The 17,234-nt window shown below is 42.3% G+C and overlaps 1 protein-coding gene across 1 annotated transcript in view; it reads left to right on the top strand.

The window, feature by feature from the left end:
• Window positions 1–17,234, top strand: part of LOC120627368 (lysosomal-trafficking regulator) — a 66,897-nt gene that overhangs the window by 37,033 nt on the left and 12,630 nt on the right. The window contains exons 14-36 of the mRNA XM_039895360.1: window positions 123–326; window positions 1,513–1,605; window positions 2,160–2,291; window positions 4,060–4,212; window positions 4,754–4,902; window positions 5,388–5,442; window positions 5,901–6,079; window positions 6,527–6,601; window positions 6,943–7,060; window positions 7,545–7,711; window positions 8,019–8,192; window positions 8,905–9,057; window positions 10,102–10,290; window positions 10,823–10,966; window positions 11,897–12,028; window positions 12,744–12,901; window positions 13,270–13,313; window positions 13,734–13,897; window positions 14,244–14,348; window positions 14,852–15,004; window positions 15,817–15,906; window positions 16,434–16,574; window positions 17,032–17,205. Of these exons, the coding sequence (XP_039751294.1) occupies window positions 123–326; window positions 1,513–1,605; window positions 2,160–2,291; window positions 4,060–4,212; window positions 4,754–4,902; window positions 5,388–5,442; window positions 5,901–6,079; window positions 6,527–6,601; window positions 6,943–7,060; window positions 7,545–7,711; window positions 8,019–8,192; window positions 8,905–9,057; window positions 10,102–10,290; window positions 10,823–10,966; window positions 11,897–12,028; window positions 12,744–12,901; window positions 13,270–13,313; window positions 13,734–13,897; window positions 14,244–14,348; window positions 14,852–15,004; window positions 15,817–15,906; window positions 16,434–16,574; window positions 17,032–17,205 (3,146 nt within the window). The remainder of the gene's footprint in view (window positions 1–122; window positions 327–1,512; window positions 1,606–2,159; window positions 2,292–4,059; window positions 4,213–4,753; window positions 4,903–5,387; window positions 5,443–5,900; window positions 6,080–6,526; window positions 6,602–6,942; window positions 7,061–7,544; window positions 7,712–8,018; window positions 8,193–8,904; window positions 9,058–10,101; window positions 10,291–10,822; window positions 10,967–11,896; window positions 12,029–12,743; window positions 12,902–13,269; window positions 13,314–13,733; window positions 13,898–14,243; window positions 14,349–14,851; window positions 15,005–15,816; window positions 15,907–16,433; window positions 16,575–17,031; window positions 17,206–17,234) is intronic.

Raw genomic sequence — 17,234 nt, 5'->3', positions numbered from 1 at the left:
TTTTCAATACACTATCAATGAGTATACAAACTATGATTTGTTGATATATTTAATACAATCATCGGGTTTATCATAGATAAAGTGCTATAATTCCCTATTTCCTAACGCGCGCGTGCCGGCAGAGCTGCAGCGCAGCGTGCTGGAGCTGGTGGCGGCGGCGGCGGCGCGCAGCGTGCGCGCGGCCGAGCTGTGGGCGCTGCTGCGGCTGTTCGCGGCGCCGCGCCCGCCGCTGGCGCCGCTGCTGCGCGCGCTGCGCCGCCTGCTGCAGCGCGCCGCGCCGCACGCGCCCGACTGCCTGCTGCGCTTCCCCGTCGACGCCGACCACGGTGCGCTCTGTGAATACTCACTTGATACTTTCTTCATTTTGCGAGCCACTGCTCCGCGTGCTATATCGCATGTGTCCTACTAGTTTCTCTTCTTTTTTTTTGACGTGACAACGGCTTATAACTCGATGGAGCCGGCTGCACGCACGAAAAATCATGACGTATGCGGCGTTACCTCGTTCTGAGGCGTTCCATTCGAGGCTCGAAGTGCAAGCGAGAGCGCGGGACGAGCGACAAAGAGGCACAGCCGGCCTCCGCGTTCGACATCTGTCTCTCTCCTACTTGAGTGAGCGATGCGTCCGCGTGGACAGCTTCTATACAATTATTCATTTACATGTTTTCGGCAAGGATGAAGTGCAGTGAAAAGTGAATGTGGTGTCAATTGTTTATAGCAACGATGATATCTATCAAACAAATAAAATTAAAATTTTCTTTTGAAAAATGCAACCATTCCATCAGTATTTTCTTACCACGTTGTCACGTTCAACTATCGTCAGTAAGCAGACTTTACAGACAACCAATTTTTTCATTCTTCTACAAGCACCCGCACTCCTACACTACTCCTACGGAGCTCTTTGGGAACATTCGCTATACTGCGCGTGTTATGTCGCATGTGTCCTACTAGTTTCTTTTTTTTCTGAACACAGTACAGGACAGATCATTTTTTTTTAAAAGAGGAACTTTTTAGTTTAAAAAAAGTAAAACATGCTCTTAAACATAGATCCAATTTACTTTGACAGCGCACATAAGATTTTCAACTTACCTTTGTATTTTATTAACGATAGGCCTACCCTTGACAGCATACGTGTTACAAAAAAGGTCTAAGTTGGAATACATTCGCCAAGAAAAAATGCCTATTTACTCTTGCTTCGAATGTACTAAAATTATATAAAGCAGAAAAAGACAAGCACAGTTGCCGAGATGGCGTTCCACATCTGAGCGAAACGTATCAGAAACGTGAATAAAAAACGTTTCGCGCGTGTTTATTGAATAGTGAATATCATCCATGTAAGGTTCCTTTGACAACGTCTCGCTGTTGTGTTGTAGAATGGGAAAGGGGGGACAACATTTTGTCAATCTTAGGCACATTCACTAAAATTTTGCCTTAAAAAACGACAAAAGGTACACATCGCACCGTATTTCATAGTTCATCCATAGAAGAGTAAAAGTTGAATTGTTGTTTGTACAGAGGATTACTCGCCCGACGAGCCCGTGGGCTCATCATTTAACCAGCAAGCGGAACTGACTGCAAGGCGCTTGCGACAGTCGCACTTACGCGCAGGTAAGTTCTCCAATACATTCATACTCCCAATTAAACTGATGAACTGACTAATTTTACTAACAAATCCATAAAATTAGTTTTTCTTTAATTCACTTTGGAGGGCCGAGTTTGAATCCCGGCACGCACGTTTATAGCAATTAAATATCACATGATTAAATAGTGACGGAAAATATCCTGAGAAAACTACCATGCCCAAATTTTCAATTATTAAAATACACTGGAATATGGTCTTCAATGTTGGAAGGTCCCGATCCCGCTGTACTTAGCGTATTATTTGAATGACACTGTTTTGAAATTCATACAAATACGACTACTATAAAAAGTTGGCGTTCTGTGTGAAACCCTTTGCGCATAAGGGTTCGAAAAAAACAAAGCAGTGTTATTATGAAATTCAGTACAACATTATATCATTCGTTTTGATGATTAATTCAGGACATTGGGTGTTTTGATGTTCGCAGTAAGCTAACTGTTTCAGAACCTTCTATGGAGGATTTGAAGCATGGGAGTAGGTAAAATGATATAAGAGAGGTAGTCACCCGTGTGCGCGTGCGCAGGCGTGTGGTCGCCGTGGTCGGCGCACGCGGCGCGCTGCGCGGCGGGCGGCGCGGGCTGGTCGCCGTGGCTGGCGGGCTTCGGCGCCGCGCTGTGGCTGCGCCTGGCGCCGCCCCGCGGCCCGCCGCGACACGGTGCGCGCTTTGCTTCTCGTCCCAGCGTGGCCTTGGCGCTACCACATTGTACCTCCCGACTTACTGCTCTGTTGTATCTACATTGGTTGTGACTTTTACTCCGTGGTTTTTCTTCATACGCTAATTTTGTTATCCCCATGTCATTTCCAAATTTTTTTACTATTCAATGCTGTTTCACTGTAAAAAGACTTCATTTAAAACATTTGTGCTTAAAATAAACATCAATTGCACCAGATCTAGGTTAAGTATTTATCAACGTGTTCCTTTCGCGTCCAGGGGAATAATACGTGTCATATAAAATGTGCAAATTTTAATATCGTCTTTTAATACATGTTACTTATTGGGCCTTCAAAATAAAAAAGGTAAGTCTAGGAAAGGGCGGCACGTTGCAGGACATATTCCTGGCATTCCTTGCAAAATGTTACTATGTTAAAAGGTGGTGGTTTTCCACTTACCATCAAAGGGGCCATTTGCTTGGTCCATCAATTTTTTATTTTTTATTTGTTATCTCAATTTCATTACAAAAAAAATAGGCTAAGACCTCCATTCAAGTTTGGAAAAAAACTGTATTTGGAGGTCTCGCTCTTTCCGATACAAAGTTTACACATTTACTGATAACGTAACTTAAGCAATTTATTACATTTTATAATATTATACTTTTTTTTTTAATGTTTAGAATTTTTCAAAATCAATCATACAAGCATGCAAATATGTGAGTGGGTATGTGTAAATGTTGTGTGTGTGTGTGTGTGTTTATGTGTGTGCTTTTATTTTATAATCAGGAAGAGAGATTCTGTCTCGTCGTACGTTAATGATTTTAACCAATTTGTTACTGATTTTATACAGTCATGCAGTTTCAGTGGATAAATATTCAATACTCTATTTATTGAATACAGCAGACAAGATTGTTTCTTTAGTTGCCTAGAGGCAAAGGCTGTTTTTGTGTTAACTGTAGAGACAATGCGACTATTTATTTAAAGTTTTTGGATCAAAGTGTAGTGTTTTATGAATTTTTAAGATTACTAGGAGTATATATAATTGTCTGCCTGTTAGGAAATTGCTAAGGGCATATAATGCATTAGTGGGATGCCGAAAACACTTAAAATGCATGACCTTTAATAAATATCGCTGAGCCCTTTCAACGTCAATAAATCTACATACAGGTATACAGTAGGTAGTTATGGATTGGTGGTAGAATCACTACAAACAGACAGACTTGACGTTTCAAAAGTGCTTATGTTAGGCCTACTTGAATTAAATGAATTTTGAATTTTGAACCAGAACTAAATAATTTTTTTTGAATAAATCTATTCGAGCAATATGTCGCAACTTTATAAAAATCCATGTTAGCTTTCTGACTCTATCTGAGGGTACCAAGATAATTTTTGATCAAGGATAATACCCAGGTATTTCGTAGATGATACCCTTTCAATGGTAGGGCAAGAGCAATTTTAAATAGGAGGATCACCACACTTGTGAATCTTGATACTGAAATAATTTTTTGGTTGAAAACTAATTTTGGTTGAAAAACATATATAAATGGTTTTGTTTGTGTTAAGTGTAAGCAAGTTCGCGCTAAGTCAATTAGCTATCACGGTCAGTCCATTTTCAGTCGTCTCTTGGACTTCCTTCCAAGTATGCCCAGAAAAAACTTTGGCGGTGTCATCAGCGTAAAAGAAAACATATATAGCAGCGTAACATAATACATTTTTATAATTGAATTATTAATATAAAAAAGGGTAACTGATCCAGGAAATTCGTCTCATAGATGACACAGAGGAATGGCAAGAGGAGCCGCCCGATCCCGATGGGATACCGAAGTCGCCGAAGAAAGAGCAGCCGGCTAAGTCTGAGCTGATGCACGTGTTCTCCATCGGACACGACTCGCTCATGTTCGAGCTGTGGGTTAACACCTACAACGGTAACATTTGCTTTTATCAGTATACTATTTATGAACACTATCAAAAGCCTAATTTATGACCCTTTTAACTTAAAATTTTAAGACCTCGAGCCATGACGTCGTATCGTTTATAGCTGATCGCTTCAACCCGCCTCACTTCCTGCAGACAACTACACCCTAGCTTACGGGGGTTTAGTTATGGAGATGGTGTTCCTCCCAACAGCCCAGCGAGAGCACGTATTATTTCTAAGTTGTAAGAATACTCGTTTAAACTCATGACTCCATAATGTTGCCTCGCAGAGATCGCCATAAGGTCGCCAATTTTAATTGACAGCTTTGTTTTTAGCTGTTTATTGATAAAGTTCACTTTAAACTTACAAGGCATTGATGGAGTATGTGTGTCCCGGCTTCGTGACGGCCCACATTTACACGTTCGTTCATCAAAGCCTATTTTGTTGGCCGCTGCAGTGACCACTAAACCCGCACTAGAGCAGCGTGGCTGTTAAATCCTCCCTGCTAAGAGTCAGGAGGCCTGTGTGTTGTGACGTGCCGGCATCCGCAGGTGAGCTCTCGGTGCGGCTGACGCGGCCGGACACGCAGTGCAACAAGTTGGTGAGCAGCGCGCGCGCGCGGCCCGGCCTGGGCTCGCGCTGGAGCTGCCTGGCGCTCAACGTGGCGGAGCGCGTGCACAAGCGCCGCATACACATACAGGTGCCACTACACTGCCGTTGCGGCGCCCCCGGTAGTCCCAAGTCTGCTATTGCTGTTGCGACTCAATTTGTTTGCCTCAGTCAAACATACACTATTTTTTCCCCAGGAAAATCAATGTACACGGGATTTGTAAAAAACCATAATAAACGCGGACGAAGAATACGGGCATTATATTTATTTATTATGACCGTTTTTTATTTTTTTTGGGATAGTACAATTTTTTAATTGATCGACCACTGAAACATAATATAATATTGTCAAGGGTGCCTGGCAGCTGCAATTTTCGTATTTTCAAACATATTATGTATATCTATATACTTCTCATTTACACACAAAATGCAATCCACTTCCGTAATATCGGTTAAGGTTGTGAGAAATTTGCATGCCTTTTCCAGGTGATTCCATCAAGTGGTATTGTAGTCCAACGCTAGTTTGCATGGATTAAAATCACATTTATTTTGAAATCATAAAATGTTTTTTTACAGGTGACAATTTACGTGAACGGCCGCGAGTGTGAAACTTTATCGTTGCTTCTTCAAGGTATGCTCTTCATATTTCTAGAGTACAAGCCACGTTTGATCTGGAGTTCATATTCTTGAATTATATTATAGAAGGCTTCTTTCACGGTCCCGTAGCTTGCGTAGCATTTTTTCCTCATGAAATTGATTATTTTTATAAGATTCATTCATTTCGTCAGAAAGAAAACAAATGAAAATTAGCTATAAGTACACATAATTTTACTAATGAATTCCTTTTTTAAAAATGTATCATAGATAAAAATAGTACAGCCAAAGACATTAAATTACTACTTTATACATACTATATGCAAAAAGACTTCTTCCCAACCTAATATTTTGTACACAAATATCTAAACGAAATTGACTGGTTAAAAATAGTGCCATCCTATTTCGTAAGAAAAACAATGAAAGGAATTGTCAATTTAGATCAGTTTCGAGAGTAGTGTACAACAGAAATGGCAACTCGGTCGTCTCCAACAGGCATCCTGGTGCGCAAGGCGACGCCGTCGTGCGTGCTACTGGGGCAGGCGGGGCGCGCGGACGGCGCGCGTTCCGGCGGCGCGTTGCACGTGGCGAGCGTGCGCGTGTTCCGCACGCCCGCGCTGTCGGCCGGCGCCGCGCTGCACGTGGCGGCGCACCCGCCCGACCTGCCTTGTCAGGTAACACAGAACTTCTGCGAGGCAGACAACCTGATGCGCCAGACACAGGACATGACTCTTCTTGGCTTGGGTTCAACTGATGTTATTTACGCAGCCCGATCTCATTTACTGGCTTTCCGCTACTGACATTGGGGAACTTTCTTCAACATTTGCGTAAAATACCATGGTGTCCCAGAGAGAAATGGTTTAAAAATAAAAATCAAGGACAATATTTCAGCCTTCTGGATTCTTAACTTATACACTGCCGAATTCGATACACTTAAGCTTATAAGTATGCATGATAATATTTGCACAATATCGCCATTCCAAATCATTCCATTTGAGCTTAAATGAAGTCGGAAATAAAGCAAATTTTTATCCATGCGATATTTTAAATGTACTAATGTTTTAAATGTATTTTAAAGCCACTATTAGGCTTGGAATAAAAAAGTATTGTCTCTTTTCCAGATTCCATGTGAGTCGGCAAACTTCCCATCAATAATAACTCCGGAGCTGCTGGAAATGGATATTGACTGGGATTCCGTAAGTCTCAATTTTAGTATCTCAAGCTTTACAATAGTTAAACTGAGCAATTTGAATTTGAATCGTCCTGCGAAACCTATTAAGTTATTTTTCTAGATATTACCTATCCTAATTGAACCTATATAAGCAGAGTAGCAGAGTATGTGTGTGAACAGATGTGACACGCATAGTCAGATGCGTGTCTCGTCTAATCAAAAAAATACTCTAAACTAAAAATAACGTTATCTACTACAGGTCAAGATAGTATCAAAAATCCGCACCTGTAACTCTGGGCGCACCCTTTTACCATTTGGGTCGTCTACACTCTGGAAACACCCGCCAAAACACATTATTGTAATTAGGTGTACGAGATATCGAGCGCTACGCTTCGCGAGTTACACGAGAGCTTGCTGTTGACGTTTGCAGCGCATTCGCCGGACATCATGAGCCTATACCACCAAGCACCGGCCGTGCCGACAGGTTACACATCCATTGAGCTGATTTCCGCGCTTCAATAATCATTCCAGTCTGATCTATGTGTTATGTTGGATTTAGTTAGATTCGAATCACGGCAATGATGCCAATTCTTTTATACCAAATTTCAGTACTAAAGTCTTTTTTTACTTATAAATGTAGTTTCATCTCTTGTACTACATTATTTAATGAAAAGGATAGCATTACTTAAAGATCTGTCCGTAGGAGCTTACCCATCATGTACGAAGCGCTTTGCATCCTCGTTTCTGAATCGCACCGCAAAGATCTGGAATGCACTTCCAGCTCCCATTTTTTTCCAGTATATATAAGTATATTCAAATCAAGAGTGGATAGGCATCTTCTAGGCAAGACCTTAAGCGGCATCATCAATTACCATTAGGTGTTGCAGTGAAGTGTTAGTCTATATTATACGTTGTTATTTTAAAACGAAATGCAATGATTGAGGTTTTATAAGAGTTGTCCCTGTTAGTGTTCGGGTCGCGCGCGTGGGCCGCGGGCGGCGGCGCGTGCGGCGAGCCGCCGGACGCGTTGCGCGTGCGCTGGTGCGGGCGCGCGCGCGTGGCGCAGCGCCGTGGCCTGGCGCCCGCGCTACTGGCGCTGGGCGGCCCGGAGGTGCTGCTGTATTTGTTCGCCAGGGTAACGTTAATAAATATAATTTTTAACTAACTTCAACCTTTCCCTTTCTAGGGGATTTCGTGCGACGTGTTTTTAAATATAAGCAATTAAATATCACTTTAATGGTGAAAGAAAATATAGTGAGAAAACTGCATGCCTCAGAGTTCTTCATAATGTTCTCAAAGGCGTGTGGTTTCCACCTATTCGCATTGGGCTAGCGTAAACCCATCTCACTGTGGGCTTCGATAAGATGAGGTTTACGTGCGTTTCGTGTCGAGAAGCCCGAGACTCGCGTGGTGTAGTCCCTCAGTGCCGCCGGGCCGTGCAGGTGGTGGAGCTGGAGGGCTCGGCGGAGGAGCAGGCGGGCGCGCTGGCGGTGGCGCTGCGCGCGTGCGGCGCCGACGCGCGCCTGGCCGCCGCGCTGCACGCCGACGGCGCGCTGGACCTGCTGCTGCCCGTGCTGGCGGCGCCCGGCTGCCGCGTGTCGCACCACATGCTGAAGGTGCGAGCCGCAACTCTAGCTGAACACGGTTGGCACTGAACCACCCAGTTGTCACCCCACCCCTTCCCGCGGTGGTCGTTCGAGACGACTAGAAGCGTGTGTGCGTCCATGTGAGTCTGCAAGTGTATGTGCGGGAGACATGTACCAGATACATTGATATTGCAAAATGAGCGGTACCCGAAACATGGAACACTATATTATATGTCATCTAATCACTAAGTAGTTTTAAACGAGCAGACTCTGGTGCAATATTCTTTCCAAACATTTGACAAACATACTACTTTAGATGTGCTCTAACTACGAGTCCATCTATTCAATTTCTATTCTATTGTTTTGCGGTCAGTGTTTAACTAATCAACGTGTAACTAAGCAAGATTGTTAATGTGATCAATGGACCTGCTTCGTTCGTAAGAGATTAATTCAGGGACACAGGCAAACACATACGCACACAAGCTAATCTGTAACTAAATCTTAGGAAGGAACTACCCTCTTTACCACAGGTTTTCCTACCGCAGAGGGTAGGGCATTCAAATCTTTCTAACCAAAAATCCTCAAGCCTGATTCAATGATTATTATTATTATTTAACTACCTCCCGAGTGGTCGGTGGGTTAACAAAGAAAGTCGCACCAGGGCTCGCGGGCTCGCGGGCCACCTGGCCGGCTAATGCAAGTACTTGTCGTGAGTGCGTCGTCGTCACAACCGTGGCCGCAGGTGCTGCTGGACGAGGCGTGCAGCGGCGCCGTGCTGCTGGCGGGCGGCAGCGGCGCGCAGGTGACGCTGCGCGCGCGCACCGACTGCGTGCTGCTGGAGCCGCGCCTGCTGCTGCTGCTGGTGCGCGCCTGGAGACACTTCGACACCGACCAGGTCCCTGGGACGTTATAATAATTGGTTTTGCGAGTTTCCCTTGGTTCGTTCCAATTTGTTCTGCTAACTAGGACACAAGATCACACATATTACTGGTGACAGACTGGACTACATCGCGACGGTAATAGACCTGTAATATGTCGCGCTGAGTGTGCACAGTATGCTACAGAACATAAATACAGACAGCATTTCTTTCTTATTAGCGGCCTAACCTATTTTTGACTTTAGCTTCTGTTCTTCTGAAGAACCACATCCTATGAATGTACATTATTATTGTAGACTACACAAAAGTGTCGTACCTACGTTTGTTCTAATAAATAATAATTAATAAATAAATAAATAAATAAATATACTACGACAATACACACACCGCCATCTAGCCCCAAAGTAAGCGTAGCTTGTGTTATGGGTACTAAGACAACTGATGAATATTTTTATGAATATTATATATAAATACTTAGAATATACATATAAACACCCAGACACTGACAAACATTCATGCTCATTACACAAACATTTACCAGTTGTGGGAATCGAACCCACGGCCCTGGGCTCAGAAAGCAGGGTTTTTGTAAACTGCGCCAATCGGCCGTCTACTGCGCCAACTTTGATATCGGATTTTTTAAGGGCTAGTAAAAAAGACCCTTGAAAATGTGCGAAAAACTTCATAGATTGTGGAAATATTTTTATTGCGGGAGACGTGGTTTAAACAAAGTAAATAAATCTGTTAACCTCATTTCGGCAACATTGACTGGAGTCAGTTACTCGATCGAAAGATTACGAAGTAGTATACTCTATGCTTTTAAGAGCAACATGCTATAAAAGGCACACCATCAATTGTAATCATCACGGATCGTAATCATTGTTATTCGAACGTCCTTTAACGCAAAAATCCGCCAATTCGCATTAAAGCAGCTAGATAATTCTGAGCATGAGGTCAGAATTATCCAGCTACTCAGATTATGCAATCTGAACTGAACTAAGCTTAAAACCAAATTTAGGGACTATAGGAATATAGGGACTAAACATATATTTACCCTGAAGGTTGTAATATGGGAGGTGAACTCGGGCGAGCCGGAGAGCGGCGGCGGCACCAAGGCGATGGGGTCGACGTGGGAGCTGGCGCTGGCCGCCCTCAGGGCGCTGCTGCACGCCGAGCACCCGCGTCTGAGCTTCAACCACTACCAGGCCTCGCGCGTGGACCTGCTCCGCCACTTGCTGCTGGCTTGCAAGGTGGGGACTTTGGCACGTTGCAGCGGTTCAGATGGGACGGGGTGGGCTTAGTACGCGACTAAGTGACCACACTTAGTCCCGTACTAAGCTCCAAAACATCTGAGCTTGAATATGCACAAGCTTGCAGTCCTGATGCATATCTTATGTGTTTATCTGTATTGCATATATACCTAGCTAGTGAAGTTACAACTACGAGTTTTATTACCTCAAACCGAAAAGAGGGCTTGGATTAATTTTAAAGATCGTCCATATGAATGTTTGCTCCATGTCTTGGGGAATTTTTCGTTCCCCACGTTTCATGAATCCTAACTACATACCATGTGACGTGCATGCTAGCACTACAGGAAAACAAATGGTTTTATAAAAAAACCGTTATAAACACGGACCGAGATCGCGGGTCACAGCTAATAAATTAAGTCGGAAACTTTACTTTTAACCATCGATTGTCAGTACACCATTTTACTTTTATTTACACAACAAATTACAATATGTAAGCTTGAGATCAAGTTCCGTGTGTTGTCCGTGTCGCCAGGAGCGGTTCCTGAACTCGGAGCGGCCGGCCTTCGGGCGCGAGACCAGCGTGGCGCTGGTGGCGCTGGTGCGCGCGCTGCTGGGCCGGCCGCCGCTGCTGTGCCAGCTGGCGCTGCTCTGCGACTTCCTGCTGCTCATGCACCAGGTCTGCGCCACGCGCCTGTACTCACAGCCAGCTCTTGCTGGACTGAAACCACATTTACAACTGTGTCTTATTACAATTCTTTGATTTGCAAGGCCGATTGCACCATTTACCTACACGCACAAACGGCTTATAGGAGAGGGATATAAAGCTAATGAAAGCTGATATCGTTTTCAGCACATCCATTTTTATATATAAACAGTAATTGCCGTACGTGTGTCGCAAAAACACGAAAACACACTCTAGACAATCTAAAACGGTTTTTTTTTTTTTTTTTTATTTCTTTGCCTCAATACGCAAAGCGTTACACTAACTTTATAAAGGGGGATAAATAATTAAACTTTTTCATGTTTGCCAGATAATTTATTACATTGATTTTGATTTTTACAAATACGCTAATAAATAGTATTTAATGAAAAAATAGTTTTCAAGAAACATGTAAAATTATATTCGATTAACAACTAATGTTCATGACTAATTAAAATCATAATCGAGTTGGTTGGTATTTTGATTTAAATAAATTCAAATACAAAATTTCTTTATTCATGTAGGCCTATCACAGGCACTTATAAAGCGTTCATACATATATGTTTACATAATTGTAATGATATAATATATGATGATTTAATGATATAATATAGAATTGTGTGATAACTTCGTTCGCTTCGTTTTTTTGTTATTACGGTTTATTTATATAAATCTATGAAGATAGAGCAATTCACACAGAGTTTAATATGACTGCATTATCGATACACTTCAGTCCTGTGTGTCTCGAACGATACAAAGATACCTCCCAATGTCTTAGTCGTTATTAATAGTTAAAAATATTTAAAAACCCATAAGGAATAACCATCAGTATGGTTTAGTGTTAATTAAATTAGCGTTCATTTTAGTGATCAGGAAACCCGAATGACCTAATGGATCTTATTGCAGGCAAGCGACACTTTCGTGACGCATTCGCGAGCGAACTTCTACTTCCTGCTCACGGCCGACACGCCGGAGACGAGCGAGTTCAACTTTCTGAACTTCATCAACAAGCGGCACAAATCCAAAACTGACAATAAGGTATGCCACAGTCTACACAGTTTAGAGTTTTAGAGATTAAGCAAGCGCAAGCGGCACCAGTATCTATGTCTATCATGTCCAGTGGATTTGTATTAATTGATAGACTGGTTATGATGATGATGATAGGATTGATTTTGTTATCATATTTAAGATTTATTACTACTACTGCTATTGGTTTTCCGCGCTATTTTTTCTGCAAAAAAATGTGTTCTTTGTTCAAGCAAGCCATGTTTATGCTGAATTTGCAATTTGTGAAGTCTTGCATTGCTAAGGCTATTTTTGTAATACCCCGAATGCTCTTCTGGGATAAAAAGTACCATCTCCCAAGCCATACATATCATATGCTCAATTTCATCAAGATCGGCGCAGTTGAACAGAACTTCCCAACCCCTGCCATGGCTCCAATCGCGGTTATATGGGCCGTATTGCGGACGCCCGGTTTTTCCACTTGGTGTGGCGCCTTCTTGACTCCCTCATTCCTTAATGTTTTCCCTGTCCATTGTATCGTACTCTCCCCCCTTCTGGATACGGCTCTTGTAGCCAAGCAAGCGAGATCCCTACTGGTTTTCGCTTGTTCCGCTCTAGCGCCATGATTGAACCGAACATAGGTCGCACTCACACCTCGCCTGTCGTGTCAGCGCTTCTTTGTTCAAACGACCAATTTACTTCTCAATGTTCAATCGCACTAAGGCTAGTTTGGTTGTTTGACAAACAGAACGAGGACATCGCGGATAAGTCCAGTTCATCGAGCGTGTCGGAGGATGCGGCGGAAGCGCTCGACAAGCAGGCGCGCGCCGACAACACCGACTCGGAAGGCGCCGACCCCACCAAGCAGCTGAAGGGGCTCATCAACATGAACATCAGGGAAGGCAGGTACGGCTCAGTGGAATCAAACAAACAATACAATGGAATCACTCTGCATTGTTGGTCCGTTAAAGAATGGAGGTCTTCTTAGAGTTCCGTTCCTATTGCTACGCCTCCGTTGTCCTTCCGTCTTTTTTTATTTTTCTGACAGTTTTTTGATATTTCTAGCTGCAATAGAAAAACAAATTCTGTGTCTGTCCAGACGGACAAATGGGGTGCATTTAGTAATAGGGTCCCATTAGCATCCTTCGGGTACGGATCCCAAGAATAAACATAGAAATTACTTTATTTCTAATTAAATGTAACACTTGCCTTTGTACTTGGTTTCTTGATTTTGCTTGCCTTATTAAATTTTCATGCTCGATTCTCTCGTTCAGGCAAAAGCTGTCATCGACCTCCGAAGCTTCAGATGGAGCTACAGGTGAGACTACTACTAATCCTTTTGATATTAAATTTTTACAAGTATCAAATAACTTTTCTCCTTCCAGTTTACAGTTTATAATTGATCATTCAGAAGTTGTGTTTTTATTAACAATAGCACATAACAAAAATGGTTTAAAAAGTTTTTATATTCATTGAAAATAAGTGACCCAGTGATGAGCGCTGATAGCGTAGTAGTTAGGACTACGGTTTCACTCTCGGGGGCCGAGTTCGAAACACAGCACGTACCTCTAAGTTACGCGCGTTTTAAGCATTTGAATATTACTTGCTTTAACGGTAAAAAAACGTGAGAACACCTAGTTCAAGTATGCACTTGAACAATATATCTTTCTTTCTGTGTCACAATGTAACAAGATTATTATTATTTACATTATTTAATTAAGTTAAACTATTGTTTTAGAAAAAAGTTTAGAAGAAACTATGGAAGATATTGATGGAACGGCTCTGGACAGTGAGGAGCAAGACGCAGAAGCTGAGAAAGCTCTAAACGGGTTCATCGTGGTGGACAGCGATGAAGTCAGCCACACCACCGTTGACATCTACACTAGTGGAATATATCAGCAGGTATTCTGCATTCATCATTTGCATATTCTATAACAAATTGTTTGTACTAATAACCGACTTTTGGAAATAAATGTCATACCAACTAAAAAGTTAATAATTTTTTGAATAAATTAAGGTTGAATACTATGTGCTTCAACTTACTTCCAGTTGCGAAGAAAATGTGGGTGTACACCGATATACTGAATAGATCTGCGATCTGCTTAACCTTTTCGAGTATACCTCCTCGATTTTATGTTCTGTGATTGCGTAAAAAATAAATACTACAATAAAGTATTACTGGTGTACAATAAAAGTGATCATCATTGATTTATCGACATTATGATTAATTTTTCACCCCTTTCCACAGAGAAGGGTGCGAGCTGGTGCGGAGCCGGGCTGGCAGGCGTGCGAAGGGTTGCTGCTACTGCTGCGGGACGCCATCGCGGCACTACCGGAACACATGCTCGCTCAGGTATCGTATCTGTGATATCACCACGTTCTATCCCGATGATATCTCCCCACGAACGCACAGTCCAAAATGGAATCGCTTTACTTGGATTTAAACAACTTGAGACTGAAAACAATTTTGTTCAAAAATACCCTAAAAATAGTGCTATCCTTTTTCTACGGCTAATATTGTAAAAATGACAGCACTCGTTTAAAAGTAACTTATCTACTAACAATTTCTTAAACTGTATTCTTGCCCATTTTTCGGACTAATTTGCTTGTCGAGAAAAAAATTACAAAGTTACATCTAACTTAAATGTGCTGTGAGATTTTCTTAGTTATTTAGTAAAATTTAAAAATGCTATTGGTCATATTTAATTTTAGTTAAGCAAATAAAAAATTCCATAATATTATGTGCACGGGGCAGGCAGGTAGATCTTTAAGTCTCGTTTCGGTGCGGCACGTTCCGAAATGGAATCTAGTCACGTTACGCTCCTAATAGTAGTGTGTGGCGTGGGCTCGTTGCAGGCGGCGACGGCGATCCAGGCGGACACGCTCGTGGTACTGGCCAACCACCGGCAGGCGGGAGTGCGCGCCGCCGTGGTGCGCGCCGTGTGCGCGCTGCACCGCCGGCACGCCGCCGCGCTGCCGCACCACTGCCTGCTGCAGCTAGCCAACCAGGTGCGTCCATCCGCTGCCGTTGTACACGTAGTGCGGCACAGTGCGTCATTATCAACACGCACGTAGTCCACCACGCGGTCCGAGGGGTATTAGCAAACTTGACACGCCTCTGAGAAGTCATACGCACAAGTTTATATCACCGCATTTCACCTAGTCGCATTATTGAATTAGCTGTGCAAAATTGCAATCGACACGTGCATCTTTTAATGCCATTTGGTTGATACTCAATTTTTCACGTATCAGGCTTTTAAAGTCTTACTTTAGGCCTTGTGTGAGGATATGTTATTTTTATTCGTAGAGTATAATTATAAACACTATGTTGTTTGTTACATTTGTTTTTTTTTTTCTAGTTATATCTTTGCGGCCATTTCTTGTTAATATTCATTTATTCCTTAATGTTTCAAGTGCCCACATTCATGCAACAGCAACTAAAAGTAAATAATAACAACAGTCCGTTTATCATTACTTGACACGTGGTCTATTTAATTATGTGGTCTGTGTTCAGTAGAATATGATCAATTGGCGGGATATCACGAAAGTATTAGGTAGAAGTTGTTTTTTTTAAATTGTGTATTATTTTGTCTTTTTTAGAAATAATTTATTTTATTTCTTCGCAATCAAAATTTGACATTTTCGGTCATTAACCCCTTTTAATCGTTCATTTAAATTGTACCTTTTGAGACTTATTACCCGGGAGTCCAACCTTAGACCTCAAACAAAATTTCTTGCAATCGAAGTGAAAGCAGTGTGTTACTCTGTCTTAAAACCCATTTTATTTTCTTTTTGTAAAGCATTTTTTTGTTCTAAATCAGATATCCTTATACCCCGGCTCTTGGGAGCTGGCGTCGGCGTGCGCTGCGCTGGTCACCAAGCGTGACGTGCCACTGGAGGATCAGTTGGATGTATGTACCGTTACCTGCTATGTTAAAACAAGTTTACTAAAATATTTAATTTTTGTTCTTTACTATCAAATTACGATCTATGTCAGACTGTGACAATTAAATGCGCATACCATTGAGGAGTTCGTCATGGCAGCCAACCCTGACTGCAGCAGCCATGTTATTGTAATTTTTAGAATGAACTGTCATAATAGAACGTGTATTAGTAACGCGAAGGGACAGGCTTATATTAATTGATTTAATAAGATGTATCCACGTATAATTTGATATAAGTTTTGTGAGAAGAAATCTAAAATTAAATTAAATAACGAAGTAAAAATAAATAAAATAAATAGGAAAAAACATTTAGTACGATCACAATTTTTGCATATTTCGATTAGCATCTTCTATTTCAACCTTAAGGCTTGGCTGCAATCACACCATTGTATGATTACTAACCACGGAACCAAGAGCTAGTCTTGGCTGCTATCTTGTTGCTAAAATGCTTGGAATAAAGTTAAAAGAAAGATGATTTGACACGTTCGTGGCAGGAGGACGTGTGGTTGACCTTGGACGAGGAGGCGGCGTACCGCAGCCCGCCGCTACTGGCGCTGTTGCCGCTCAGTGCGGGTGCCGCCGACGTGCCCCTCGCGCACAATGTTGCTGCGCTCGCCAGGCGGCTCGTTGACAAGGTGCGTACGTGTCGCACTGCAGACGTTTCTTAGGTGAAGCTATGCGCATCACAGCATTAGCTAGCAAGTGCCAAATTCATGTATTTACTGAGCACATCAGAAACGTTAAGTATGCCTAATTGTGGAGACTATACCGCCAGTTCGGAAACAGTTCACATACTTTATTCTATCTAGTGAGTGTTAAAAGCGGAGCCACAACTTTGTCATTAAGAAATGCATTAATTTTGTAGAAATTTCGAAGTAATTAGAAGACCACTTTATAAGTTTAATAAACTATGTACTTCTACTCATTCTTTGGTCCAAAATAACCCTAAAGAATTACATTATAAAAGCTTTTTGCTTTACTTTACTCAATTCCACATGAAATTTGTGTTCATTTCGCAGACGATATGCAGATGACACTTATTTTGTCTAGTAGGTCGATTGCTTATATCCACTTTTATTTATAATTTTTTAGGCATCATTAAAGGCACTCACCGAAGTGGCTTTAGTGGAAGTAGTGGTGAGATCGATCCGCGCGGTGGGCCAGGAGGAAACCAGCTTCGAGGGCCGGGAGCTACTTTTGGAAGATCTATACGACCTGCTGAGCAGGGTCGCCGTGAAGGTGCTGGCTGGAAACCACAGCATGCAGGTGATGAACATTTCAACGCGCGAAAAATG

The sequence above is a fragment of the Pararge aegeria genome, chromosome 11 (assembly GCF_905163445.1).
Source record: "Pararge aegeria chromosome 11, ilParAegt1.1, whole genome shotgun sequence".
NCBI classification, from domain to species: domain Eukaryota; kingdom Metazoa; phylum Arthropoda; class Insecta; order Lepidoptera; family Nymphalidae; genus Pararge; species Pararge aegeria.
Note: the sequence above shows the minus strand (reverse complement) of the source record. Positions and strands in the feature narration are given on the sequence as shown.